Below are 26,894 nucleotides of genomic sequence, written 5' to 3' on the forward strand. Positions count from 1 at the left end.
CGCTGAAGAAGAACAAGAAAAATAATAATAATATTTTTAGCAAAAACAATATAGCCGTTTTTACTATAACAACAAATGATACATCGTTTGAAAGCTCTAAGCCTTCCCGATGCCGCCATGGGGTGGAATCATCATTACGAGCGCTTACGCGCTCGTCACTCCCTATTCCGTCGGGATGCCCCGCCCACTCCCCATAGACTTCCATTGATTTGAGCAGATACAAGCATGGCCCATGCCTGCGGCATGGATTCTCGCGTACGGGACGATGCCAGGAGGGTTTTTGGAGGAATGCAGCGCTTCGCGCTGCTGTTGTCAACAATTAGTGAATGGGCGTAGCCCATTCACTAATTGTTGACTATTTCTGTCATAGCAGGAGTAAGTATGCATGATCCATGCCTTCGGCATGGGCTAGTTCACTGTACTTGCCAGGGGCGACGGGGTACCAAACATGCGGGCTGCGCCCGCATGTTTGGTCAGACAGTTGCAACGCTGCCTTCGGCAGCGTTGCGGGAGCAATAGGCCCTCCCCCTGCTGGGGCTCGGGCCTAATTAAAGCCGCAAGCGGCATCCAACGGCCCTCGCGGGCCGCCGGCCTTCCGACTCTGCTCTCTGCATTTTACAGAGATGGCGCTAACGCAATTGTCTAAGAACTAAGACAGTGACACATTGGACATGTACAATCCTGTGCTTAACCAGTGCAAATGAACACAAATGTCGGTCAAATGTGCAGCTCCAGCGCACAGAGACCGTGACACTTGTAATAAAAATATGGATAACTTTTGATGCTCCGCTTGTGTAGATTATTTTCCCAAAATATGAGCTTGATCGAGCTATTGCCCACAGAGGAGTTCATTAAAGTGTGAAGCATAAATGTGAACATTTCAAGGATTTGGCGTTTTTCCCATTTGTGACATATATTTGCGGCTCTACCACACAGAGACCCTAGTACTTAAAATCAAAATATGGATAACTTTTGATGCCCCGCTTGTGTAGATGATTCTCCCCAAATATGAACTTGTTCGGGTATTCGCCCTAGGAGGAGTTTGTTAAAGTGTGAAGTGTAAAAATGTGGTCATTTTAGAGATTTTGCGGTTTCCCCTTAGGGATAACATGGGATGTTTCTGTCATCGCTACGGCTACGCTTTACCAAATATGATTTTGGCTCCCATACTTTTTATTTTGGGGATGGCAAATGAGAATTGTGTGCAAAATGTCATGTCATTTGGAAAAACTCTTGTTTATAGGCCACTCTGAAGGCCAAATAGTCCAAATTCTGCGAAAAGTTTGCGGCTCAGCTGCACAGAGACCGTAAATGTTATCGATAAAATTTGAATAACTTTAGATGCCCCACTTGTCTAGAGCAGGTACACTGATTTTGAGATCAGTGGGCCAAACGCACTAGGAGGAGTTCGTTAAAGTGTGAAGCGTAAATGTGAACATTTCAAAGATTTGGCATTTTCCCATTTGTGACAGTATATTTGCAGCTCCACGGCACAGAGACCGTACCACTTAATATCAAAATATGACTAACTTTTGATGCCCCGTTTGTGTATATGATTTTCCCCAAATATGAGCTTGATCGGGCAATCGCCCTAGGAGGAGTTTGTTAAAGTGTGAAGCGTAAAAATGTGGTGATTTGAGCGATTCTACAATTTTCCCATAAGGATAACATGGGATGTTTCTGTCAACGCTTCGGTTACGCCGTACAAAATATGACTTTGGCTCTCATACTTTTATGATCAGGATGGCAAATTAGAATTTTGTTCAAAATATCATGTCATTTGGAAAAACTCTATTGTTTATAGGCCACTCTGAAGGCCAAATAGTCAGAATTCTGGGAAACGTTGCCGGCTCCGTCGCACAGAGACCGTAAAAGTTATCCTTAAAATTTGGATAAATTTAGATGCCCCACTTGTCTAGAGGACGTACACCGATTTTGAGGTTCGTGGGCAAAACGCACTAGGAAGAGTTCGTTAAAGTGTGAAACATAAAAATGTGGATATTTGAGAGATTTTGCGGTTTTCCCATAGGGATAACATGGGAGGTTTCTGTCATCACTACGACTACGCCGTAAAAAATAAGGCATTTGTCTGATTGGCTTTTTTGATCGGGACGCCAAAATAGAATTTTGGGTAAAGTTTAGAACATTTTGGTAAAACTAATTTTTGACCTTCAATGTTAATTTCAAGGTCATTCTGTAGGGGGCGCTATCGCGCCCATTTCAATTTTGTTATCATAAACTGGTCCAAACCGGAAAGTTTAACAACTGATTCAAATTTGGTCCTAATCGGACTCGTTTTGATCAAATGGGAGCAATTTTTAGATCTGCAATATTCCAAAATAAGTTGTCCAACTTTGCGGCTGCGCCGCACACAGACTGTAAAAGGTATCTCAAAAAATTGGATAACTTTAGATGCCCCACTTGTCCAGAGGACGTACGCCGATTTTGAAGTCGGTGGGCAAAACGCCCTAGGAGGAGTTCGTCAAAGTTTGACGTGAACAAAATGGCTAACACAGCGTGTTTTCATTTTCAAAGGAAGATGGCGGCCATAGGGTAAGTCTGGGGGCGTGGTCACAATGATCTTTTTTTTTTTGTCCTCACGAGAGGAATGCGTGTCCCGAATTTCGTAGCTTTACGACAAAGTTGACCTCGGGGCGTCTCCCATAGGCGCAATGTATTTTGACTTTTGTCGGTGGCGCTGTCGCGCCATTTTATGACGAAAAAAAAAATGGCCCTGAAAAAATCTAATTTTTCGCCGATTCTGAATTTTGGGCAAAGTTTGGTGAGTTTTTGAGCATGTTCAGGGGGTCAAATTAGATCTCAAAAAGCAGAAGAACAAGAAAAATAATAAAAATAAAAAATAATAATATTTTTAGCAAAAACAATATAGCCGTTTCCACTATAACAACAAATTATACATCGTTTGAAAGCTCTAAGCCTTCCCGATGCCGCCATGGGGTGGAATCATCATTACGAGCGCTTACGCGCTCGTCACTCCCTATTCCGTCGGGATGCCCCGCCCACTCCCCATAGACTTCCATTGATTTGAGCAGATACAAGCATGGCCCATGCCTGCGGCATGGATTCTCGCGTACGGGACGATGCCAGGAGGGTTTTTGGAGGAATGCAGCGCTTCGCGCTGCTGTTGTCAACAATTAGTGAATGGGCTACGCCCATTCACTAATTGTTGACTATTTCTGTCATAGCAGGAGTAAGTATGCATGATCCATGCCTTCGGCATGGGCTAGTTCACTGTACTTGCCAGGGGCGACGGGGTACCACGGTCAGACAGTTGCAACGCTGCCGAAGGCAGCGTTGCGGGAGCAATAGGCCCTCCGCCCTGCTGGGGCTCGGGCCTAATAAAAATAATAATATTTTTAGCAAAAACAATATAGCCGTTTCCACTATAACAACAAATTATACATCGTTTGAAAGCTCTAAGCCTTCCCGATGCCGTCATGGGGTGGAATCATCATTACGAGCGCTTACGCGCTCGTCACTCCCTATTCCGTCGGGATGCCCCGCCCACTCCCCATAGACTTCCATTGATTTGAGCAGATACAAGCATGACCCATGCCATGGATTTTCGCGTACGGGACGATGCCAAGAGGGTTTTTGGAGGAATGCTTCGCGCTGCTGTTGTCAACAATGAGTGAATGGGCTACGCCCATTCACTCATTGTTGACTATTTCTGTCATAGCAGGAGTAAGTATGCATGATCCATGCCTTCGGCATGGGCTAGTTCACTGTACTCGCCAGTTGCAACGCTGCCTTCGGCAGCGTTGCGGGAGCAATAGGCCCTCCGCCCTGCTGGGGCTCGGGCCTAATAATATTCCGATGCGAAAACAATGTTTCCCATTTTTCAAATATCATAAACTATACATTTTCGGAAAGCGCTCGCGCTTTCCTACCTCGTGGTGTGGGTCCCTGGTCACTGACGGGTACTTTCGTTAATTTTGAGTGGGCTCCGCCCACTTTGTGTTTTTGGCCCTCTATACAGTAATAATGTTCAATTTTTGCATTACATGCTTATATGCACGGAACATGCAAGAGATGGGGAACGTATTCGTGAGCTACTTAGCGCAAATGAGTGCTTTATATGGGGATGACGACCGCTTCGCGGTCGTCATCTCAATGTAAAGTGCTCGTTTAGTGCGCACTTTTGCACGGGCTTCGCCCGTTTACAACGGTAATGTTCCATTTTCCTACTACTAATTAGTATGCACGGGGCGTGCATGAGTGAAGGAGTGCGTTAGTGAGTGTTTGGAAGTGGGCGAGCGCTTCGCGCTCGATTTCGTGCGCACTACGTGCGCACTTTCGCAGCCGTGCTTCGCACGGCCTTACGAGATTAATAGGCCTCTCGCCAGCTTGTGGCGCTCGGGCCTAACTACTACAACAACTACAACAACAACAACTACTAAAACTACTACTACTACAACTACAACAACAACTACAACTACTACAACAACTACAACAACTACAACAACAACAACTACTACAACAACAACTACAACAACTACAACAACTACAACAACTACTACAACTACTACAACTACTACAACTACAACAACAACTACAACTACCATTCTGTGTCCTCAGGTATGGAAGAGGTCCGGTGCGTGGTTCTTTAAAGGCTTCCCTAAACATTTCCTCCCCTCTCCAATGCCTTTGTCCAAACAAAAATATGAGCCTGCTCCAGCAGCACAGGGCAAAGGACCACCTGCTCAAGAGCCAAAAGAGGCTCCACCTCAAACACAACGTCCACCAGGTTGGTTTGTAAGAGGTTAATTTAATGAAGCTTAATTCATTTGACTGCACCATTCTTCAAACATACTACTACAACTACTACAACTACTGCTACTACTACTGCTACTACTACTACTACTACTACTACTACTACTACTACTACTACTACTACTACTACCACTTGTTCATTGTGCACCCATTACTGTGTGTTATCATTACATTATCTTTTTCATTCAGATGAAATTCAAACTTCTGCCTCTGAGCAGGAAGGTCCAGGCAAGTGAAATGCATAATCAAACTGCTTGTGACATAGAGTTCGCAACATACCGCTGCCTTCTTACTTTGCAAACTCTGATGCCTTAATGTCATATCTGCATTAGACATTTACTGAACTTTATCCTCCCAAACCTGCCAGTCACACTCCTGCCTCACACCTTTGTCCCTCCCAAAATTTTGCCTCTCACAACCTCCCAATGCTGCTGCAGAGAGGGACGAGAGCAGGAAGATGCATGCTGTGACTCAGGATGAGCCTCAAGGGGATGCTGGCATGAAGGGTCACATCATAGCATCTAAGATTTTAAGCTTAATTTCCAGTGCAGCATGATGTCTCAATAAAGCAGTAACAAGAGCAGATAATATATTTCTGCATGCCCAATAAAGTGCATTGCTTCAGACTGTTATGTAGGTCAATGCCTTTGATACAAAAGTGCAAAATCAAAGGTTTGCAGAGTCCACGGAGCTCTACCACAGTAGCTGTCTGGTATTGCATGTCTCTGATATGTATAATCGATGTATATATTTTACTATATTATGATTCTTACTTAAGGTCAAGCAGCACACAACCGTGCTAGTTACCCACCGGTGGCCCCAAAGCCCTCAGTGGCACGCATGACCACAGGTGGAGCTGGTGCCGAAGAAGCGGGGCAGTCTAGTCCAGTGGTGATGAAGAAGATGGTCTCTGTTCATAGCTCCAGGCAACAGCCTGGTGCCTCAGCTGCTACAGCTCAGCAGGGTGAGAAATCACTAGAAAGCCACACACCTACACATGTCCTCATCAAAGGAACAAGCCATTCATGAATTATCACATCACCAGTTGTTTAGTTGCCCTTAGTCACAACTGATTGAATGCCTTTGTAGGTTCAGTGGCTGGAGAAGCAGGGCTCTACTCCTCTGAGCAAAGAGCGCCCCCTGCTGCTCAAGAAGACAGGAGGCAGCCTGCTGCCTACAGTGCTCCTCCGGTCAGGCAGCAGCCTCCCCCAGAGGAGGAGGAGGAGGCCAACGACTATGACTCTGATGAAGCCAGTGAGTACCATCTGCTATCTTCACTCTAAAAGAAGTCTAGAGAGATATATCTGTGGGTGGTTCTCCGCTGCCAGAGCCCTTACCAATACTAGGAATTGTTTGTCTATTTTAATTATTCATGAATTTACAATATCTTTATAGACTCAGTAGTCCTTCTGTGTCTTTAATCTACTTAGCTACAAAGGTGAAAAAAAAACCTATGATAATGTGTATTTCATAGTAATAGTAGTTAAATGAAGAAGTAGTCAATACCATAACAATGTACCATATATAGCTGTTATATTATAACAATAATGACTTTAAAAATCCTGTTAAAGTGGTGCCATGTCACAAGCCTACAGGCTCAAACACACATATTCCTACTCCTGGGATCTGGGTGTTAATTTATTTTTTGAGCACCACCACCCAAGAAAATGAGAAACATGATTTCAGGCAACAGGATATAGATTCCCCTTGTGATTGATTTAGTCCCCTGTGTTCAATGTGAAAGTGACCAAAATATTAGTAGAATTAAAATGCCAGCTATTAGTTTCAGCAATAATTATGCTTAAATTTGAACATGTCTGCTGCAATATACAAATAATATTCCATTCAACTGCTCCCCAAAGCACTGAGTATGCAAACTAAATTGTGCCGACAGCCTTTTGTTCCTTTTGTTGTTCAATTCCTGTACAACTTTTTGTAAAGTTGGCTACCTTGATACCATTTTGCTGTGCTTAGTCTGTTAAGATTGTTTTTGCTACTTGAACTTAAAATCTCACGCATAAATCGGAAACAAATTACAGATCTTTGAATTTTGTTATTCTTAACTGCACAACATTTAATCATGGGCTAAATTATCCATCAGTTGCACATGCGATTATGTTGTGAAATATAATGATTAGTCTGGGTCTCTTTCAGCGACTCTCGGATCTCTGGAATTCAGTCTTCTCTATGATCAGGAGATCAACAGTCTCCATTGTAGCATTCTCAAAGCAAAGGTACCATCACACACTTTATACATGCACAGAAGGACAATTACCCTATAATAAAGTGTTTTTCTGTGTGACTCTCTAGGCTAAGTTATGTTAATGGTTTCTAACACTGCTGTTTTCTCCTTGTTAAAGGGACTAAAGCCAATGGATTCCAATGGTTTGGCAGATCCTTATGTCAAGCTTCATCTTCTCCCAGGAGCAAGTAAGGTAAGAGTCACAAGTCACATGCTTTTCCTTTGAATGTAGCATATTTTTCATATTCATGACTGAAATATCCTGCCAAGAGAAAAGGAGGGCAGTGATTAGAACCCTGTGGTGTTTTGCAACCTCAAGTCTGCCCTCTGCTGGAGGAGTTTTGTTACACCATACAGTATACATAATCTATATTTCATTTTCTTCTGTTGTTCTGGTAAAAGTGTTCTTCGACGTGAAAAATGCAGCTTAATGCACAAAAACAACAAAACTAAATGGTTTAATACTGTATTTAGAAAAAGGAAAGAAAAAAATATAATAATACTTTGAGAGAGTATTGCTGATAATATCTGAAGGTTCACCACAATTGTTACATCAAATGATATCTACAAGAGTGATATGGATGTATTCCTCTTCTTTTGTCAGTCAACAAAGCTGCGTACAAAAACACTTAGAAATACCCGCAACCCTTCATGGAATGAGACGCTCACTTATCATGGACTGACAGATGATGACATGCAACGCAAGACTCTTAGGTAAATCATGCATCCCAAAAGAATTCAAAATAAATCTGAATCAGAATTAACAGTGTGTATTATTGCTTTAAACTGCGTAACAAGTCCATACTCTTGAAATTGTAATTTATTTTTGCAGGCTGTCTGTCTGTGATGAAGACAAGTTTGGACATAATGAATTTATTGGTGAAACCAGAGTGGCTCTGAAAAAACTGAAGATGAACCAGAAGAAGAACTTCAACGTGTGTCTCGAGCGAGTTGTCCCAGTGAGTTTAATGAAGTTAGTGTAAAATAACGATCTGCTCTGGCTAGTTTAAGCTTTCATTGACCTGCTGTAATCTCATTGTCTGTGCAGACCAAGAAGACCGCCACAGCTGGAGGAGCCAGGGGCATATCTCTTTATGAAGATGAGGCAATACTTTGAATCTTGCCTGTTTCAACATGATTGTCGTATTTAATGCAGCTCAAATTAAGAATTCCTTTATGTCAAAACATTTCTTTTACAGACAGGAAAAGATGGGGGTGAATCAGAGGAGCGTGGTCGAATCCTCATATCTCTCATGTACAGCACTCAACTGAACCGCCTCATTGTGGGTGTGGTACGCTGTGTTCATCTCGCTGCTATGGACGCCAATGGCTACTCTGACCCTTATGTCAAAATGTAAGTCCTATAAAGAGAATGAATGATGCAGGCACAAATGTGGTAGCAAATTAACTGAGACGAATACTACTTTATACATTTTGTTATACAGTTGTCTTAAACCTGACATGGGAAAAAAAGGCAAGTCCAAAACCCAAATCAAGAAGAGGACTCTCAACCCAGAGTTTAACGAAGTAAGTGATCATAACTTAGCAGCCACAGACTAGTTTCAAATGATAGTGCCGTAGTATGTGGCATTAAATATGTGATACGGTTATATTTAGGAGTTCAGCTATGATATCAAGCACAGTGAACTTGCCAAGAAGTCCCTGGATGTATCCGTGTGGGATTATGACATTGGAAAGGCCAATGATTACATCGGTAAATGTTGCAGCACGTTTAACTGTCATCTATGTGATGATAAACCGGGTAACCAGTTGAAATTGCATATTTTCAGGTGGATGTCGGCTTGGTATTACTGCCAAAGGGGAACAACTCAAACACTGGTATGAGTGTCTGAAGAATAAGGACAAGAAGATTGAGCGTTGGCACACCTTGTTAAGTGAACATCACGTCTCTAGTGATTAACCCGTCATCCCGCATGAGCCTAGTCGTCGCCGGCCTGAACTTAGTTTATTATCTTACCTTGACACAGTTTTTACATGTTTTTTTTTTTCCCTTGCTTATTTCCACTGTCTCATATAGACATTGTTTAACTTAATAGAATGCCACGTCGTCTCACAAGATCTCTCTGCTTGTGCTTTTTCCAAACTGCCTCTGGACAAATCATTTTACAAGCAAAATCTAAGTTTTATTAATGTAACCAGGACAACAAGGAAACACATCAATGAATAGCTGCACAATGACGGCCATGCCTGTCATCAATGCTACTTGTTGTCCTGAACTTGATATGCTCATTTATAAAGTAATAGGGGTCCGACTGGCACTGAGCAAAGAAAAGCAATATACAAGGTGGACCCTTTCATAAGAGGCCTTGGCTGAGCTCATGCCTGTATTCCGAGAGATTGTCAAAGCATAATTTAAAATGTTGTTCGCATTCACTTCACTGTAGTTTACCCTTAAATTCTAAGCATGCCAAGTCACCACACACACTGTCCATTACGTGCTTTATAGTTCCATAAAGAAATGTTTACATAAAGATACATTGCTCAGGTTAGAATAGATATTATAAATGAACCTGATTTGCAGGTGATTTGTAAAAATGTGGACCATGAGCTAGATAAACCTTTTACCATTTGCTGTTAAATTAAGGTTATAGCACACAAAGTAGGCTTTACATGTGTAAGTAATTTGGATGTTTCCTTTGTGAAAAGTATTTATTGGTTTATAAAAGAGCTTAGTTTAATGTTACTTTGATAACAGTGAGAATTGGCTGCAAAAGATAATTCTTCCTGCTAGCTTGACTCATAAATCTGAGGTTTTCTACTACTAAATATATAGTACATGTAGTCAGGTTTCCTACTAGATTTCGAATATGACTGCTCTCCTCAATAGGTCGAGCAGGGATAGGCTGTCATCAGTGTGCAGCTTTACCTGCATGCATCGCGCTTGTGTTTTTCGTGTGCCTAAAGCAGTTGTGGGCTGCTTCTATTCCATTACTTTGCACAAAGCAGGTCTATTACCCCTCTGCCACACCCCATCATTTGAGGCTTCAGTGCGAGTTCTTTAATCACAGAAAAAACAAGGAAAGCACACTTAGAAAGTGGAATGACCTCAATTTATACAAGTTTGCAAATCCTATGCATGAATGTCTTGTGGTTCAAGATATAGCCTTTGTAAGAAATGAATGCTATTGTAAGTCTATATATGTTTACACAGTCCCTCTGTATTCTAGCATGACTACAGAAATACAGTACCTGGTCTAATATCATACAGAGGTCACAAATAGCCGCGCACAAACTATAGGGTCTAAGTAGCAGTTTTCTCTTCCTGTACAAATTATTCACTAGTGTCTGGTCTTAAATTGTCTCACATTTAGCTTCTAAGTAAATTACCTCACAATATGATTTTTTATTTGCTCATCTTTGAGTAGATCATCTTAAGTTGAATTGAATGTTTGTTAAATCTGTCATTGTAAATAAGCCGTGCATGAACTGAAAGATTGTATGTTTGCAGAAACTTTGCATGTAAACATTTTGCAGAGTTTACACAGATCAATAAAATGGATTGAAAATAGTCTTGTGGTCAAACTCACTCTCAGCTCTTCAGCTGGTGTCAGACTGGAGGCAACAGTTTCAGGCCACACTGAAGTTACAGGAGACAGCGCCATGTGCGTGATCAGGTGCGTGTTTATCTGCGCCTAGCCCGGGTCAAAGATGGAAGCTGTGTCCAATGATATACATGGAAACTGCAGTGTGAGGCTGTTGCTGGTGTTTTGTGCCTCCGGCCTGTAGTTTTATAACCTGACTCTTGAGGGAGCGTCATCTTCATCTCAACTGATGACAGACCAATCACAGACTCCTTCTAGCTCGGTCCCCTGGAGGCACAAGGTTTGTCTCACACTATTTTACCTTGCCGGTGCAGACACTGGATAACTCGAAGGGTTCTTTGTGCCAAAACCTACTTTAATTTATCTTTTAATTCATAGTGCAATCTATTCTCGCGCTGAAATGCCTGTTAGATGGATAGCTTTTATTCAAAATGTTATTGCCATACAAACGCTCGTTGAATGTAAATTGCAAACTGTGATGGGCCCCGGGACCATCTCTTGTCTCACAGAGAGTTATTTTGGGCAAGGCCACACACAGGTCACGTTTCTTCGCGAAGATAGCGGCTTGGCCCTGTACGTCTCCCTGTGGTCCGAGGACGTGCGTCTGCTGGCGTGCGACGTAATGAGCAACGCACTGGTCATAGAAAACTACAAGACGTCTTGCAACAGGAGCAGTGGTGAGAAAGAGCGGCTCTCTCACAGATTTAACTTAAGCGTTATACTGTCTCCCTTTGCACCATGCGTCAAGACTGATGCGCTTCATGAGGATCGCAGCCACAAAGAAGCAGAGCCAAAGATGCGGACAAAACGCTCCTGGATTTTCCCGGGAACTCTATGGTGTGGAACTGGAAGCCAAGCTCTTGGATATGATGAACTTGGTGAGAAGAATTTCAGATTATACCCATTGAGTTTATTGTCTTTTGGAAGAATAGAGGATGATAATTAGAATAGAATAAGAAACAGACCCAGTTGAACTTACGCACTGCGTGGAGAATGTAGGCCCTACAGCTATTTCTCTTTTCAGTGTAATAGATGATTGTTATCTCCCATGCGTGTTACATAAGTGAAGTGTATAAACTCTGCTCATTACAGGTATGTTTGAGAGTGCAGACAGATGCTGCCGTGAGCATGACCACTGCCAACACACCATTCGTGCTTTCACTGTGAATTACGGAGTCTTTAATTCAAACTTTTTCACAGTCTCTCACTGTGACTGTGACCAGAGGTCAGTGCCACTGCAGTATAAACACACTGTCTGCACCCTGTAGGTCTCTGCAGATCCATGAGAGGATTTTTTTAGATGTGGTTGAAACTTGCAAGTCTATGCATCAATCGATCTGTTATGTATTGTTGGCTAAAAGAAGTGTGGTTAGATCTGTAGTCTTTTGTTCATGTCTCTCTGCTTTCCTCTCTCCAGGTTTCGACAGTGTCTCATGGACGTGAATGACACCATCTCTAGTATGGTGCTCTACAGCTTTTTCAAACTCCTAAAAGTCCCATGTATTGAGCTCAAACTACAAAAGCGATGCACTGAGATGTACTGGTGGGGAATGTAAGGAACAAATTCAAAACCTTGTTTTTAGGCATCTTTTGGAGAGAACTCTGGCATTTAACATTTTAGTGATTTAGTGAGTGATTTATGTCAAATGCCCTTTGGCCTTTGCAAAGGCCAAAGACCATTTCACTAGGTATTCTTGATAATATCAAGAATACCTAGTGAAATGGTAATTAAATACAACACATTTACATATGAGCTATAAATAACTGAAATTACCGTGTCATATTCCCCTCATATTTGTCTGAGATTATATAAATGACATATAATAGAAATAATCAGGAACCTTTCCAAAATTAACATTACAATTAACGAGTAAATTGTAGTGTGTAAAATGGTGCTGTATCAAGGTAAATGACATGTGAAAAATGTTATAGAAATCATATATTTTTTTATGCTTTATAGGTGCAAAGTGACACAAGAGGCCCCATATGCCATCTTCAAAAGGCTGGTTTATAATAACACAGCTTTTATAAGCAATAGTGAAAAAGGTGGTAGCAGCATGCCAACTGTAAGTGAGGCTCAGCGAGAGTCTGACCATGAGATTGAGCCGTCCAGAAAGAAACTAAAGCAAGAGGAAAAATGTGTTTCTAAGGATCCTCCCAGAGGAGACACTTTCTTTCGCAAGAAAACAAAAGGATGCAGAAGAAAAGTTGAAAAGATATCCACTGTGGCTCCGTATCGCCACACCACTTTACTTAACAAAGACATTTCTAGGAAAACAAAGAGACTGAAGAGTTTGGGTATTCAAAGTGGAGGTCCTAAAACCACAAACCCTCATCTGTTAACACCATGCATCAATCCAACCACTGCATCGTCAAAAAGACCAGTAACCCAAAAAGCTTTTCTCTCCCAAAACAAAGACTCACCTCTGACCTCAACTTTCCCAGCTGTTGTACCTAAAAAGGACACAGCTACAGCAAAATGGATGTTTACAACAAACGTACCCAAAAGACAGATGAGCTCAACCACATCTGCTCAACACTATGACAATACCACAACTAAACCTTTGGCTCATTACTTGGAAAGCAAAAAACAAAGTCAAATGGATATTCCTTTTGGAAGAGGCAAACCAAATAAAAAAATAATCAACATTGGAGACGTGGACCTCAAAGAAAATGAATCATCACATATAAAAACAGGTATTGAGAACATAATAACAGCACTTACAGCAAATTGTGTTAATTTAAATATGTGGCAAATACTATTATTGGATTGGATTGAAAAGTGTACAGAATTAGATTAGTTAGAAATATGTGGTAACATTTTGATATTGTCCATCACAGATTTTTGTGAAAGCCTCAAACATCTTGATGAATGTAGTTACAAAATACCTCCTCTGAAGAAAAGGTTTGGCCTGAAGAACTTGGACACAAAGCCAGCATATCACTGTGCCTGCACCAGACGGTAACAACATGGATAAGGTTAAAAAGCAAGCATCCAACCAGATATTTGACTGAAATAATATAAACCTACAACAATGTTAAATATTCAAAAACCTGTCTCTGATAAACTCTTAAATATGCGTTGTGTTTTTATATGCGTTCAACTTTTTACCTGCAACCAAATCTACCCTTGGGTACAAATAAAGTTACCTTACCTTGTGTTATATGACTATATCTTTACTGCTCCTCCGAGGGCCAATTTCCCTCCAGGCACAATAAAGTCTACCTTAACCTTTTTCAACCTTAACTGCCAATTATGCACGCGGCAGGCGAAACATTTGGCAAGTCACAACTGGAGGGTGCCGGTGGAACTGAACTTAATGACCGCAATCTACGGAATTTATAGTATTATTTTACAACAAAATGTTTTAGTATAGTGTTATTTTTCTCTAAGGTGTCAAACCACTAGCACATTCCCTAAATGTGCATCTATGGTTGTTTGCTTTCATGGTGGTTACACATTATTTCTTGTGTGTCCTTCATAGTTTGGCTCGAGAGATACGAAAGTCAAAGCAATCCAAGGTTGCGTCTCTCTTGGAGGATTCGGTCTCTGAAAATTGTTTCAAACTACCAAAGAGAAAAAAATGCCATCACAGAAACAGGTTGATTTTACTTACACAGTTCCTTTGCTTAATATGTTGTAAAAGCTGTTGGAGATAGATGTTGTCTACATATACAGTAGGATATATAAATGTAACCTTTAGGTTTACAAAAATATTGAATTGTGCTTTGTGTATTCCTCAGCTGCTCTGGAGGCTTCTCTAAAGCCTCTGACCTACTTCAAGCACTTAAGAAGATAGAGCAAAACGACATTGCTCGGGTGCAAAATTCCAGCAAGCACAGAAAAGGAAGGATTTCTGTACAGCTTTATAAGCGATGCCTAAGGCTGAGAAATGAAGCTATGGCCCCGCTCACATGACATGACTAAGCCAATCATAAGCTTGACATTTTGCAGGATCTTTTTCTCATCATGAGGTTGTTCCATCTTGTACAGCACCATTATACTGAATATTGATATTGTTTTTATTTGATATACTTGTGAATATTTTTTAAAGGCGAGACACTAGATGAACAAAGGAAAAAATCTTAAATTTAAAGATTGAAAAAATGTACTTTATTCTCATAAATGTAAGAAAAAATATAGTACACGTTTTCATCCTGTAAGTTTTTCCATACAGAAATAAGGCATTTTATGTATCAAACGCTATTGCTCTGATGGTCCGTCGAACATATTTAAAACCTGCTGGTGTGCCCTGACTTTGGACTGAACTCCTTGCGTACTTTGGACCCTGTATAAGTCTTTAAGAAGCATCTTAAGTCTCACTTTTACAAACAAGCATTTTAGTCTTTAGGGCCCTACTGACTCAGCTACTATTACTGTGTGAAGCACTTTGTGACTATATGTTTAGATCAGAAACAGCTATTTAAATCAGAAAAATGGACAAAGCCAGATTTGTATTTCTTGGTTACTTTAGTTTACATATTAGACAAAAATTACAGTGGGGATGGGATATTTTGGATATCTTATTTATTTTTTGAGTAAATGTAGCCTGACTGAAAATTGGCCTAAAAGTTTCACCTGTGGCTCTGGGGGAGAAAATACATTTTAAGAAAACAGTCTTTGGAGTTACAATATCTTCAGAAATGTATGGATTTAAGTGGATTAAATGAATAGTAAAACAAATGTAGGAGAAGATTGAACAATTGCGTTGTTTTCTCATGAAAGCCTATATGTTGAGAGAGTAAATTGACAGAACATTTTTGTTTTGCCTGTAAAGTCTCGCCTAAAAATGCCAGTATTACACAATTTGCTCTCATAACAATGCAAGGAAAAGAAATACCAAAGTTCTGGAACATGGATTAAAAGTTTTGTAGTTTTTTTCTTGAATAGGCCACAGTCTCACAAAACCTGGAAAGTACGTAGAATAATATTGACAGTAGAGAGATTAATATTGCAATGTATATAATGTTATTATAATATCTTTGGCATCTTAAATCAGGGGTGTCCAAACATTTGTCCACCAGCTGCTGTATATTGAAATATATAGGCTACGAAACAAAAAGGCCTAATTACAGGACAATAAAGTGAATCATATTTGATGTAGGTTTGACTGAGACCGCACAATGGAACAGCTCAGAATCACACACAAATGTTTGCTATTTAAATTATGATAGCAGAACTTAAAAAACGAAATGCTTTAAAAGTACTACTTTTGGGAAGTTGGGCCAATTCAGCACAATTCAGCTGGAAGCCTGAGGGCCAAATTAGGCCCCAGGCCATAGTTAGTTCACGCCTGGCAAATACTTTCACTATACTAATTATTTGCTCATATCGTTTTGCATTTTTCTCTGTAGTCCAATGATTATTATTGCTTGTTCACAATCTTATTAGAAATAACTACAACTTTAATTCAGGGTCCGTTTCTGTCTGTTTTGAAGCTTAGAGCCTTATTTTGTTTGTTGAACACGCTGAAAAATACTCCTCTGCCAGTTTAACTAGATCCATGCCACTTTCCCTGCAGCCAAATCATATAAAGTAATACTTCCATGTAGTGCACGGTGGCTCTTCATAGATCTATGGGCTTCATGAATATTTGACAGCTTTTTGTCGTGTCCGCGGTGCATGCTGGGAGAGGCTTGTTCGCCCTGGAAACAACATGGCGTCGCGCTGACAGCTGAGGACTTCAGTGTTTCCCCCCGTCACCGACACAGTGACCGGGCCAGCAGCAGAAGCGATTCGATTTAAATTGTGAGATTGGATTGTTCCAGGTGCAGCTTTTGTCCTATAAACACCGTCCCGTTTTGAAAAGGCAACATAGCGGTATTAGCACAAGTGTCACGCCCACCCTGCCCAGTAACGTTATACCGATCTGTGCGGTGAGTTAGCACGGACGGCGCTGCAGCTAAGCGCTTAGCATCCACCGCTAGCAGCACCGAGCACGAGTTTTGTCAACATATTGTCCGCCAATCCGCCGCGTTTGTGTTTTTTTGTCGCGATTTGACTTGTGATGTGTTAGGTGCATTACTGTCAGACGAGACTGCAGTAAACATGTTTTTGTAGCCCAGTAATTGGCTAGCCTGGGCGTTTCTGTTATGCTGGCACTGAATTTTTAATGTTCGACCCCTTTGGCATCGCTGTCGGAGGAGAGAGTGATGGGCTCCGGGGCCGTGGACTCGTCCCAGTGGCTGTCGGTGAAGGAGGAGACGATTTTTCTCCACGATGGGCTCATTCGGGTCACAGATCTGGCCGAGCTGCCCAGTGAAATCGGAGTGTCAGAGCAGGGTGACACCGAGCAGGAGGTGAGTGAAAGCCCCGTCAGCACATGCTGGTTTTGGGTCCATTTTACACCGATGCCAATTTTTATATTAAGTATGATTTGTTTCCCCTGTCATTACTGTCGACTAGTGTTGGTGCACAGTAGTTTCCTGTCGGAACCCACCTTTCACGTACAGTTCCTGTTAAGTCGTATCAAAATAAGAGTTCACATGGGTTCCTGAATGCATTGCATATGCATTGCTGTATCTATTCACTTAATTCTCATTTAATACTAAGTCAGTAACGTTATGCAAGTTCCAAGTTCACCTCAATATAACAACCCATAGCATTTGGGATTTCAAATTAAATTGATTCAATTAAGTTTATTGCCATTGTTTGTGAAATGTACCACAAAGCTATCCAAGATTGAAATTAATACTTATGACTACACTTGACGCTTATAGAAACCTTAGACTGCCATGCTTGTTTATTTGTGGAAAAATCAATCTCACCACTGAAAGGCTTCAGCAAAAAAGGTTCCTTAAACCAAACCTACCTACATGCAGTATTTTCAATGGTTATAAAATGTGATGCCTGCACTAGTGCATCATTCATCATAAACTCAAACACCATTTTACAATGTAGCTGGGGCAGGATGATGATGATTATTATTAGGAATTCTATTAATCACGCGTTCAGAATATCCATAACATAATAGTGGAAATAAATAATGTATTTATGTTTTGTTAAAGACGGCTTGCTTCAGATCTCTCCGCAACCCTTTTTTAAAGAAAAACTTCTGACATGTTGGCAATTAGTAAATCCTGAGCAGTGTCTTCTTCAGATTCTTAAATATCTCCATGGGGCTGCTCACCCTGTAGTTAAGATAAGACCTCTACAAACACGTTCTGAAATGCATGTGGTCACGAGTACCTGATGGCTTTTTACAAACGTCTAAGCGCACAATCCCCATAAAATGTCATGACCATACTATCTATTACAGCGCTATTACTGTACCGTTGCACTTGGAATGTTTTCGCGCTGTATTTCAGTGGCCAGACAATTTCTAAAAGTTAAACTATAATTAAAACTGCATTTATGCTAATTTTCTGTAACCCGTAAGCCAGTCGTTTTTATTGTGGTAGTTTATACAAAGATTCACAGTAAAGATTGTTAATAGTATGTGTTTACAACTGAGAAGCAATATGGTGGATAGTGACATTTTTATCACATGGCCGACACTTGACCCCACACAAATCAATAAACCCTAGTTTAATGGCTGGCTTTTAAAAACAAAATAGGAAAAGGAAAAAGTCGTTCCATGTCCAATGCTGAGTCTGACTTTGTTTACGGTTATCAGTGGTTTGCAGAGTAAGAAACAATGCAGTAACGGGTGTTGCTGTAATCTTAGTAGCATTTCTGAAATTGAATCAATACAAATAGTCACAGTTAAATGGAATAATGGATTTCCTTCCAGCCCATGATTCGCAAACCAGAGACGGTGATCAATATCTGTAGTGCTGGCTAAGTGCACATAAAGCACATTGTTTCACTCTTCATAGGCTTTCCAAAATCTGTTCTCTTACTGAGCATTGTTTATGTGCAACGCAAAGTTCTGTAGATTAAAACTCTTGCATAATACAAATTAATTGCAAACATTATCTGGTTGTAAAGTCAAATTTAGACTTTAAATATGAATTATTTTTCTGCAATGAGTGATATTTTTGTTTGTTTTGTTTTTAGATTTTGACATTTGAAACTAAGAATCCAGTCGAGCTTGCTGAACGTCTCCGAGCTGTGTGTGGAAACCAGAGTAATGCATACGCACGTCTGTTGGAGTACCGCCTCAATGCTCTGCGTGGCCTGTGGGGGGCGCAGAGGCAGCTGGCCCTGGAGGAGCAGCAGGATCGTGAGGGAACAGGAGGTGCTGATGAGGAGACCTTGGCCTTGTTAAAGAGACAGGGTCTGCTCCAGCAGCCCGAGCAGGCCCCGTTCACCTCCCGCGTGGGCCTGCTCCTAGTCTTCCCTCTTCTGCAGTCTCAGACTCGCAATGACCCTGCTCTGTGCGGTGTCACAGCAGAGGTGTTGCTGGCTTGTTTGCGCGACTGCCAGCCTCTCAGCCTCAGTAAAGAGCCCACTGACTGTCTCAATGGCCTGGAGGGACTGCTCTGCTCCTGGCTAGAAGATGGCTTTCAAGAGGTGGAACAGTCGCAGCCACAGAGTCTTCACTCACCGAGACAGAGGGAGAATGCTGCAGCTGCTCTTGTTGCACTGTCTTGTGCCAGGTAATATTCTCTACAAAATGTTTAGTGACACAATCATCTTGATAGACCATAGAGGAAACCTCTGCAGACACGGGGAGAACATGCAAGCCTCACTCAGAAAGACCCCATCGGAAATCAATCCCAGGATGTGGAGTTAGCATTACAATAGACAGCCTTTTAAGAACATTCACATAGGCCATTTATTTTCAACATAGGCATTTTATTCATTACAGGAAGCTGAAACTCAGAACCCAAGACCCATTGTTATCATCATTAGCATATCTAATTAATGGCCACAAATGCACAGCATATCAATATCTTGGGGAAAATGTATTATATATTATATTTCTGAGCATTATTTGAAAAATAATCATTTGAGCAGTTCTATCATTTTCTCTAATCTAATGCAGGTGAAGGCAGTGCATTTCTATGATAGTGTGGTTATGGTTTTGCATTGAGCAGTTGGTCAGTATCTGGACTCTTAGATTCAGTATCTGTGGGCTGTAATAGACGGGTGCTGAGTGGTGAAATGGACTAAGTCTGGAGGACTTTGTTTACGCTCAGTTCAGAGAAGTCGGGCTGTAAACCTCCCTTTTCTTAACAGGTTTTATGAAACAACCGGGCCTTCACTTGATATTTTTGCGTTAAATAGACTTCTGCTTGTGACATTGAATGTTGACTTGTCAAAGCCAGAACTCCTCTCATTGTTCAGCCTCTGTTCAAGCTGAGGGCTCTTTGTAGTGAGAAAAACAACCCGGCTCTCCATCTAGCAGGCTAATTGAGTGCTTCTGACCTCATTCTACCTCCATTCTTTGTTAAGTTATTAGTTGCTAGTTAACAATGAGAGCTGTTTTTTTATATGGAGCTATTGTATACATGTAAATACAAATATACTCTGTTTATGTATTAAAATCTACCTAAAAGGATAATCTATTCCTCATGTTTTCCAGGGGTTCTCTGAAGACTTTTATTCACACAGTTCATTTGCTACAGAAGCAAACTGATCTAGGGCAACTCCCTGTGTCCGATGTCTTGTACAGGTGAGGCAGTTAGTCACTCATTTTGCTCTGTTATGTTGTTGCCCAATTCAAATATTTGTTGTTTTTTCAGACTTTTACTTCTGGAAGGAGGCCCAGGCTCCCCATCCTGCCTATTGGGGGGGAAACATGGTGTTTCCTGGGGGTTTGAGGACATGTTGCCCACTCCAGATAACGCGGCAGGCGGTGCAGAGAATAAAGGTGGAATAAGAGTTCCATTTCAGATGTTTACCCCAATTACAGCCACAGCCAATCAGCCATTACATATAAGAAGATAAATTCGGCTTGGATTTGTTAATTTAGTGCTTGTCCCGATCAAGCATACATTCTTGCTTCTCATGATGCATGATTGCTTTCAATGTAGACCAGTACTCTAAATGTTCTTATATTGATATTGTCAAACTGTTAACATTGTTGAATCAAACAAATGACAGAACACCAACAAGACCCGGACAGTTTCTGCAGATAAAGCCGCTGCTCTGACAATTACACGCCATTATATCCCCCCTTGGTTCATGAATATTGTTTCCCGACACTCCCCTCGCAAGATAACCTTATCCTATAGTAGAGCTGGGTTTCGATTCAAATTTCAAGAATCGATTTGATACCGATTTTTACGTTTCAAAATCGTTTTTTTCCGATTTCTCAGATCCGATTCGCTCCGATTTCGATCTGATTTCCGATTCGATCTGATTTCGATTCGATCTGGGGGTTAATGTTATTAAAAATGAAAAATGTATTTGAACCGTTTCCTTCACTTCATGACTGTGTAGAGAAGGAACATATTAAAACTAGTATTATATCAATATTATACAGCAAATCTTACAAGTATTGGTAGTTACTGATGGCTGGAAGACCAAGTTGTGGGTGGAAAAATGACCATGAATAATAATGATAAGAAACCAGGCAAAACAAAGACTTGTCGCATTCCATTCCATGGAATGGCTCAAGCCTAAAAATAATATAGGCCTTTGCTCTAAAGGTTTAGCATGAACTATAATGCCAAATAACCCTTGATGTTATCATGCCGCTCATTTGAACTTGCCTTATGTCTTTCAGACACTGACCTGGGCCGCTGTCTAGCCACAGACGGCCTATATCTGTACACAACCAACTCCGCTGGGCGAGGACTCGGCAAACTCGGCTCTGGTTTACATGGGACACTGAGGTAATGTGACTTCCCTTTCTCGCTACGTCACTTATTTGAGCGGAAAATGACGTGGACCAAATCTAAAGTTCCTCTTTTTGACTGAATAAGGCTCATAAAACCACTTTTCTTTTTAGCGCAACACAGTTTTACTGCATTGCATTGCATTTACTGTCACTTTTTGTTGTTGTTTTGTTTTTTAAATGTTGCTTGTAGTAATGTCCCATCAGGCCAGGCATAAGTGATTCTGAGCATATTGAGTTTGTGTCTCTTTGTGTTTCCAGGTGTGCTGTGGTTCCAGGGCAATAGGGGATAGCTCATGACACAGATGAATGCAATGCAATGACTTTGCATTCTACTGTAATTCTACTCTACATATTCTTGTTTTCTATAAATATTCTTTGCCTGTTCAGGGGCTTTGTGTATTGTCGAAATGAAGAGCTTGAGCCAGGCTGGGTGGTGTTCTGCAGTGGTCGCCTCCTCCATCGACCTTTGTCCTTTGATGCCAAGCCTCATCAGCTTTGCCAAGTTGTAGACCCCTACACACTACAGGTACTATTAAATGTGTTTATTAACAAAAAAGACTAAAGGCTTGTGCTTATGCCACGTTTGCTTTGCCATAACTAGGTTTGCCAGATTGTGCCCATGCCAGCTCATCACTTCCCAGTCGGCAGCAGTTTGACCACTCTGCACCTCTGTTCAGATGGGACCTACCTGTACTGGGTTTGGTCACCAGCCAGTCTCAATGAAAAAACTCAAAAAGGGCACTCCGTTTTTATGGATGTCTTTTGCCTCTCTGTAAGTACCCAATATGTTAGCTGTTGTATATCTGGCTTGATTTTACTATGCTGCCTTGTTTTTCTAAAAATATGTTTTTCTTTCCTTGCAGACACAGACAGGGCTTTGTGTTGCAGATGTCCTGCAGGAGAGGGTCATTCTCAATCGCAAAGAAGGCGAGTCTTCAAAGTGCTTGAATGAACTACTCCTTAGTCGAATGTCACGTTTTCGAGCCTCCCACTCTGCCACTTTGGCTGCCCTCACTGGCTCTGCCATCACCAACACAGTCAAAGAGGAACAATCTGGTAATAAGTTCTAGGCCCCCAAAAACTAAAAGAGTGAAGGAAGCAAACTGAAGCTAATTTTATATAAACTTTTTTTAAGCTGTCAACACTAGCTGTGGACTTCCTCTTAAGACTTTGAGGAGGACACCCATGTATGTATGTGGAACATATCTTGTGATGCTGGTTTCACCTCCTGGTGTGTCTGGAAGCTCAGCAACACGGTCTCTGTTTGGAGGCACCAGCAGCCTATCCTCTCTCAAAAGTATGTACTGTAATGTGCGCCATTTAAACACAATTATGTTTTTGGATTAACGTTGATTTGCCATTTCATGTGTCAGTTGACCTTATGCCCTGTTCAGTTCTAGCCTCAAGCCTCGTCTTTAACTTGGCTGATGGTCAATTCAGCAGCCGTGCAGACTTGATTGATGCTCCTGGCAGTTCTCTAGGAAGAGGAGCCCAAGTAACTGGGCTTGGTAAGTTACTACAGCTAAAAACAATAATTCACTCTATCAGAGGATATGACTATATATATATTTTTTCTCCAGGAGCTTGCTACGATGCATTGAACAATTTGATCTGGACCTGCTCCAGTGATTACATCGATCAATGGTACAACCCTGGGAACCAAGCCTTTCATCATGTGTGCTACAGGCTTGGGGTCAGTCACATCATCAAAGAACCCAAAGGTAGATTCCCTCTGGATCTCAACGTCTCAGAATGTGTGTCAAAGTTAGAAATGTTACCAGAGCTGTATGTTTTCATAGATGAGATGGTGACAACTGGTGAAGTGATCAACCAGCTACTTCACCACATTGGTGCCATGTGCATACACCAGCTGAATTTGCTTGCTGCCAGTAGCAACAATGTGCCCCTAGGTGCTTTACTGGGCAAACAGCATCCTATTGAGGCCCGTCACTTCAGCAGCATCTGCGACATCATGGAGAGGGCCATGGTGAATGGCGATACTTGCATCATTCGCTGCATCTTAGTGGTGTTTCAGGTTTGTTGTTTTCAAAATGTGTTCTCAAGTCTTTTACTGTATTTATTTTTTGTTTTCTACTCATCCTTTCCACAGGTGGTATTTAGGTTTTACGATCCACAATCGGAGCAGAATAGAGAAAGTGTACGTCGGTCGAGCCTACTTTTGTGGCAGCTACTAATGGCCCCTGTGGATCAGATTGGGGCAGAAATCCAGAAAGAGGTGTGCCTAGCTATCAGGTAAACATCATATTTTTAATCCATATTTATTTTCATATTGAATGACTTGAACTGTTGTAACTGCAACTTAACATTTTACCGCAGCTCTGGCCTGAACACCCTGTATCAGGGGGAGGCAGAACTTAATAAACTTCTGAAATTGGTTCTCACTGAAGGTCAGGTTTGCTTACACCTACATACTTATCTTTAAGTTTGATTTAAAACTTAACCTCATGTTTTTATGCATTATAAAGGAGAAAGAAACGGTGGCCTCTCACAGCTTCGTGATGTCATTCTTACAAATTTAGCGGATCAGTTGCAGAAAAATCGATTTGGTAGTGAAGAAGATGAGCATTACAGGTATCCAACCATAGGTCTACATTTTCTATCAAATTTAATCAATGTGTGTTTGAACCTAATAAATGCAATTATTTTTGCACAGACTAAATGATGAGCTGCTGTATTGCATCCTCAAGACTGTTGTTCGTGAATCTTGCCTTCTCATAACCAAATGCCAGACTGTCGCCAGAGATGACTTCCAGAAGCTGCTATCTACTGTTCCTGTGTGGTTTCTTTTTCTTATAGGTCATATCACTTTAACTGTATTTTCAATATAAAAGCCTCATTTTATATTTATACAGGTGGTTTCACCTTGTCTCCGCTACCTCATGGCAGTACAAAACCACCTCCTCAGTAACACTATTCTCATCCGTCCTGATGATAATGATGACAGTGACAGCTCCCTCCAAGGGGAAACAATGAAGGTACAGGTAAACATCCCCTTTAAATCCCCTATTTTAAAGGTGTCTTTGTGGTACTTGAACATATAAACGCAGCCAGTCATGGTTGCATTGTCTTGTCTTTTCACGTCTGCTTATCTGCAGACATTAGTAATATTTGAAGTGTTACGTAAGTGGCCCATTTTATTTTTCATCACCAGGAGCTCCAAAGTAATATCCTCTCTCTGGCAACCAAAATCCTTGTGAGTTGTGATCAGGTGTTGGAAACTCTACAGCAGGTGACTACTGCTCTTATCAACAGTGAAATCACCGACAGAGAAACCAGGTAAACCATGAGTTACTGTACATAGAGTACACATCTTCATTCAGTTTTTTATGAATGAAGTCTCAGTCAAATATGTTTTTCTTGGACTTTTTAAGGTTAAAAGGCCTAGAACAGGTCACAAAGGCGACCATGCTGGGACATCTGCTCCCTGTCTTACTGACTTCTTTGATGCATCCTAACCTGCAGACCCTCACTCTTGCTGATGCCCTGATGCCTCAGTTAGTCCAGCTTGTTCTCTATACCAGCCAGGTTGGTGTTTTGTTTATTTTAAAATGGTTAGTGTAAATTATAAACATTATTTGACCAACTTACTTTTTTATAGACTGCTCTTTTACTGAAAACTCAGGCACCATTGTTCTCTGAGGAAACGTCACCGACAGTTTGTTGTCCAGGGGCCAAGGCGGGTGTAGTTGATGACAAGTATGTAACATATTAAGATAAAATCAATAGTGTTATGATATACTTTACTGAAACTTCATTCTCCTTGTATAAATCAGGATTCTTGATGAACGTGAGGAGCCTGGATTCCTAACTGGATTAAAGATTCCTGCCCCTTGGGCTGCTGGAAAGACTGTTGAAACTGTACATCCTGTGCGAGACAACTATAAATTTAAGGAGACTGTGCATATCCCTGGAGCACGCTGTCTGTACCTACGATTTGACTCTCGCTGCTCCTCACAATATGACTATGACAAGGTAATAAAGGTTATAATTGTTTACTTGGCAATGAGGTTTTTGTTAATATTTTAATAACTTACAAACTGCTCCATTGTTTTAGTTGGTCATTTATGCAGGGCCCAACACCAACAGTCGTAAAGTTGCAGAGTATGGAGGAAACACTCTGGGTTATGGCAGTCGGAGTGTATTGGGTACAGGCTGGCCCAAAGATCTTGTCAAGGTGCTTATGGTACCTTACTATAATAATACAGACTGAGCCAAGACATGCAATTTAGAATAACAAGTTATTTTGTGCATTTGCAGGTAGAAGGTGACACTGTAACCTTTTCCTTTGAAATGAGGAGTGGACGTGAACACAACACTCCCGATAAAGCCATGTGGGGATTTTCCTGCACTGTCAGAGCTCAGGTCACTTTTTATACACTTGAAAAGGTTTCACTGAATAAACTGGTTCTATAGCTATAATCTACAGTAAATAACCTTTTTTGTTTTTTGCAAAACATAATTATACTCTAGGAGTCATCAGAGGATGTCTCTGGAGGCCTTCCATTCTTGGCAGACCTGGCACTGGGACTGTCAGTGCTAGCTTGCTCAATGCTCCGGATTTTATATAATGGGCCAGAAGTGACACGAGAAGAAGAGACCTGCCATGATTTGCTTTGCTCAAAGCTGCTGCAAAGGTAAGACGGCAAAAACATTTGCAAAAGAAGGTTACATATAATGTCCAAATAATAATTGATATCACTATTACACTATTTATTTCGTATTATGTGTTTATTTGGTCCGGACAGTACATGTTAATGAACATACATGATACGCATGTATATTTCAGGTGTCAATGGCAAGTTGAGGCCAATGGTGCAATTTCACCAGCCCTCACCCCCAGTCCGTCACCTCTACCTCCCACCATTGAAGAGGATCAGGAGTTTACTTACCCGTCAGATGTGCTCATCCCACCTCCAGGTCTTATGCCAGGAACCTATTTTGATTTACCTCGTATTCGCTTGCCTCCAGGCATCATGACGAGACTCAGAGAAGTGTCCGGAAGAGCTCGCCCACAGTTCCGGCCTAGTATCAAGTAAGTTGGAAGTCAAGGAGTGGGAAAATGTATTTCAAATGATTGCCATATAGAGCTACTGTGGCATAAATATATATAAAATATATATTATATATTTTTGTTTCTCACAATAAATTCTCTAGAGAGGTGATCAGACCAGATGTTATGGAGGAAGTCATTGTATCCTGTGTAATAAAACATCTGAGCTTGGTGGATGCTCTTCAGTCACTAGTCAACTATCAGTACCGTGAAGATCATGCTGAAGAATATGACCTTGTGTGTAAGATCATGGCTGAAACCTTTAAGAAAATCAATGCAATGGAACGGCAACTACAGGTAAGCTGTAATTTATACAGCAGACTACACATAGCGTTGTGTATACATTATGCTTTAGTTTATTTGTTTAAAGGCGTAATTAGCGATTTTTTTTTTTTGAGAACTGAAGCAGAAGTGCGCATGTGCACTCCCCCGTGCGGACCTACACAAGAGTATTGTGACTAGAAGTGCGTTTGTTTATTAGCGCGACGGATCGC

At 41.2% G+C, this 26,894-nt stretch overlaps 3 protein-coding genes across 4 annotated transcripts in view; all 3 read left to right on the forward strand.

Annotated features, from left to right (window-relative positions):
* The window catches only part of LOC140346648 (rabphilin-3A-like), a 29,062-nt gene extending 18,496 nt beyond the window's left edge, over positions 1–10,566 (forward strand). The window contains exons 7-19 of the mRNA XM_072432810.1: positions 4,600–4,768; positions 4,984–5,022; positions 5,573–5,758; positions 5,884–6,048; positions 6,949–7,028; positions 7,155–7,229; positions 7,641–7,750; positions 7,869–7,995; positions 8,085–8,141; positions 8,236–8,390; positions 8,482–8,563; positions 8,654–8,750; positions 8,827–10,566. Of these exons, the coding sequence (XP_072288911.1) occupies positions 4,600–4,768; positions 4,984–5,022; positions 5,573–5,758; positions 5,884–6,048; positions 6,949–7,028; positions 7,155–7,229; positions 7,641–7,750; positions 7,869–7,995; positions 8,085–8,141; positions 8,236–8,390; positions 8,482–8,563; positions 8,654–8,750; positions 8,827–8,957 (1,473 nt within the window). The 3' untranslated portion in view covers positions 8,958–10,566. The remainder of the gene's footprint in view (positions 1–4,599; positions 4,769–4,983; positions 5,023–5,572; positions 5,759–5,883; positions 6,049–6,948; positions 7,029–7,154; positions 7,230–7,640; positions 7,751–7,868; positions 7,996–8,084; positions 8,142–8,235; positions 8,391–8,481; positions 8,564–8,653; positions 8,751–8,826) is intronic.
* Positions 10,567–10,893: 327 nt separating this feature from the next.
* LOC140346909 (group 3 secretory phospholipase A2-like) lies at positions 10,894–14,580 on the forward strand. The gene is made up of 7 exons (XM_072433134.1): positions 10,894–11,477; positions 11,692–11,824; positions 12,017–12,151; positions 12,560–13,296; positions 13,441–13,561; positions 14,085–14,201; positions 14,344–14,580. Exons 1-7 carry the CDS (start codon positions 11,000–11,002, stop codon positions 14,516–14,518), a joined length of 1,896 nt encoding a protein of 631 aa, XP_072289235.1. The 5' UTR covers positions 10,894–10,999; the 3' UTR covers positions 14,519–14,580.
* A 1,676-nt stretch (positions 14,581–16,256) lies between these two features.
* The window catches only part of LOC140347181 (probable E3 ubiquitin-protein ligase HECTD4), a 28,659-nt gene continuing 18,021 nt past the window's right edge, over positions 16,257–26,894 (forward strand). The window contains exons 1-26 of one of the 2 annotated variants that reach the window (XM_072433541.1): positions 16,257–16,899; positions 18,599–19,140; positions 20,070–20,159; positions 20,230–20,357; positions 21,216–21,324; positions 21,717–21,855; positions 21,931–22,101; positions 22,193–22,385; positions 22,465–22,626; positions 22,724–22,837; positions 22,910–23,050; positions 23,129–23,364; positions 23,440–23,582; positions 23,667–23,737; positions 23,816–23,921; positions 24,004–24,124; positions 24,203–24,331; positions 24,502–24,626; positions 24,722–24,875; positions 24,949–25,046; positions 25,124–25,322; positions 25,405–25,524; positions 25,608–25,712; positions 25,821–25,984; positions 26,137–26,382; positions 26,505–26,697. In XM_072433541.1, coding sequence (XP_072289642.1) covers positions 16,753–16,899; positions 18,599–19,140; positions 20,070–20,159; positions 20,230–20,357; positions 21,216–21,324; positions 21,717–21,855; positions 21,931–22,101; positions 22,193–22,385; positions 22,465–22,626; positions 22,724–22,837; positions 22,910–23,050; positions 23,129–23,364; positions 23,440–23,582; positions 23,667–23,737; positions 23,816–23,921; positions 24,004–24,124; positions 24,203–24,331; positions 24,502–24,626; positions 24,722–24,875; positions 24,949–25,046; positions 25,124–25,322; positions 25,405–25,524; positions 25,608–25,712; positions 25,821–25,984; positions 26,137–26,382; positions 26,505–26,697 — 4,146 coding nt within the window. In that variant the 5' untranslated portion in view covers positions 16,257–16,752. The remainder of the gene's footprint in view (positions 16,900–18,598; positions 19,141–20,069; positions 20,160–20,229; positions 20,358–21,215; positions 21,325–21,716; positions 21,856–21,930; positions 22,102–22,192; positions 22,386–22,464; positions 22,627–22,723; positions 22,838–22,909; positions 23,051–23,128; positions 23,365–23,439; positions 23,583–23,666; positions 23,738–23,815; positions 23,922–24,003; positions 24,125–24,202; positions 24,332–24,501; positions 24,627–24,721; positions 24,876–24,948; positions 25,047–25,123; positions 25,323–25,404; positions 25,525–25,607; positions 25,713–25,820; positions 25,985–26,136; positions 26,383–26,504; positions 26,698–26,894) is intronic. The other variant, XM_072433542.1, reaches the window with a different exon arrangement.

Source organism: Eucyclogobius newberryi, unplaced genomic scaffold, assembly GCF_026437365.1.
Source record: "Eucyclogobius newberryi isolate DKJ021-1_F unplaced genomic scaffold, fEucNew1.0.hap1 SCAF_6, whole genome shotgun sequence".
Lineage (NCBI taxonomy): Eukaryota > Metazoa > Chordata > Actinopteri > Gobiiformes > Gobiidae > Eucyclogobius > Eucyclogobius newberryi.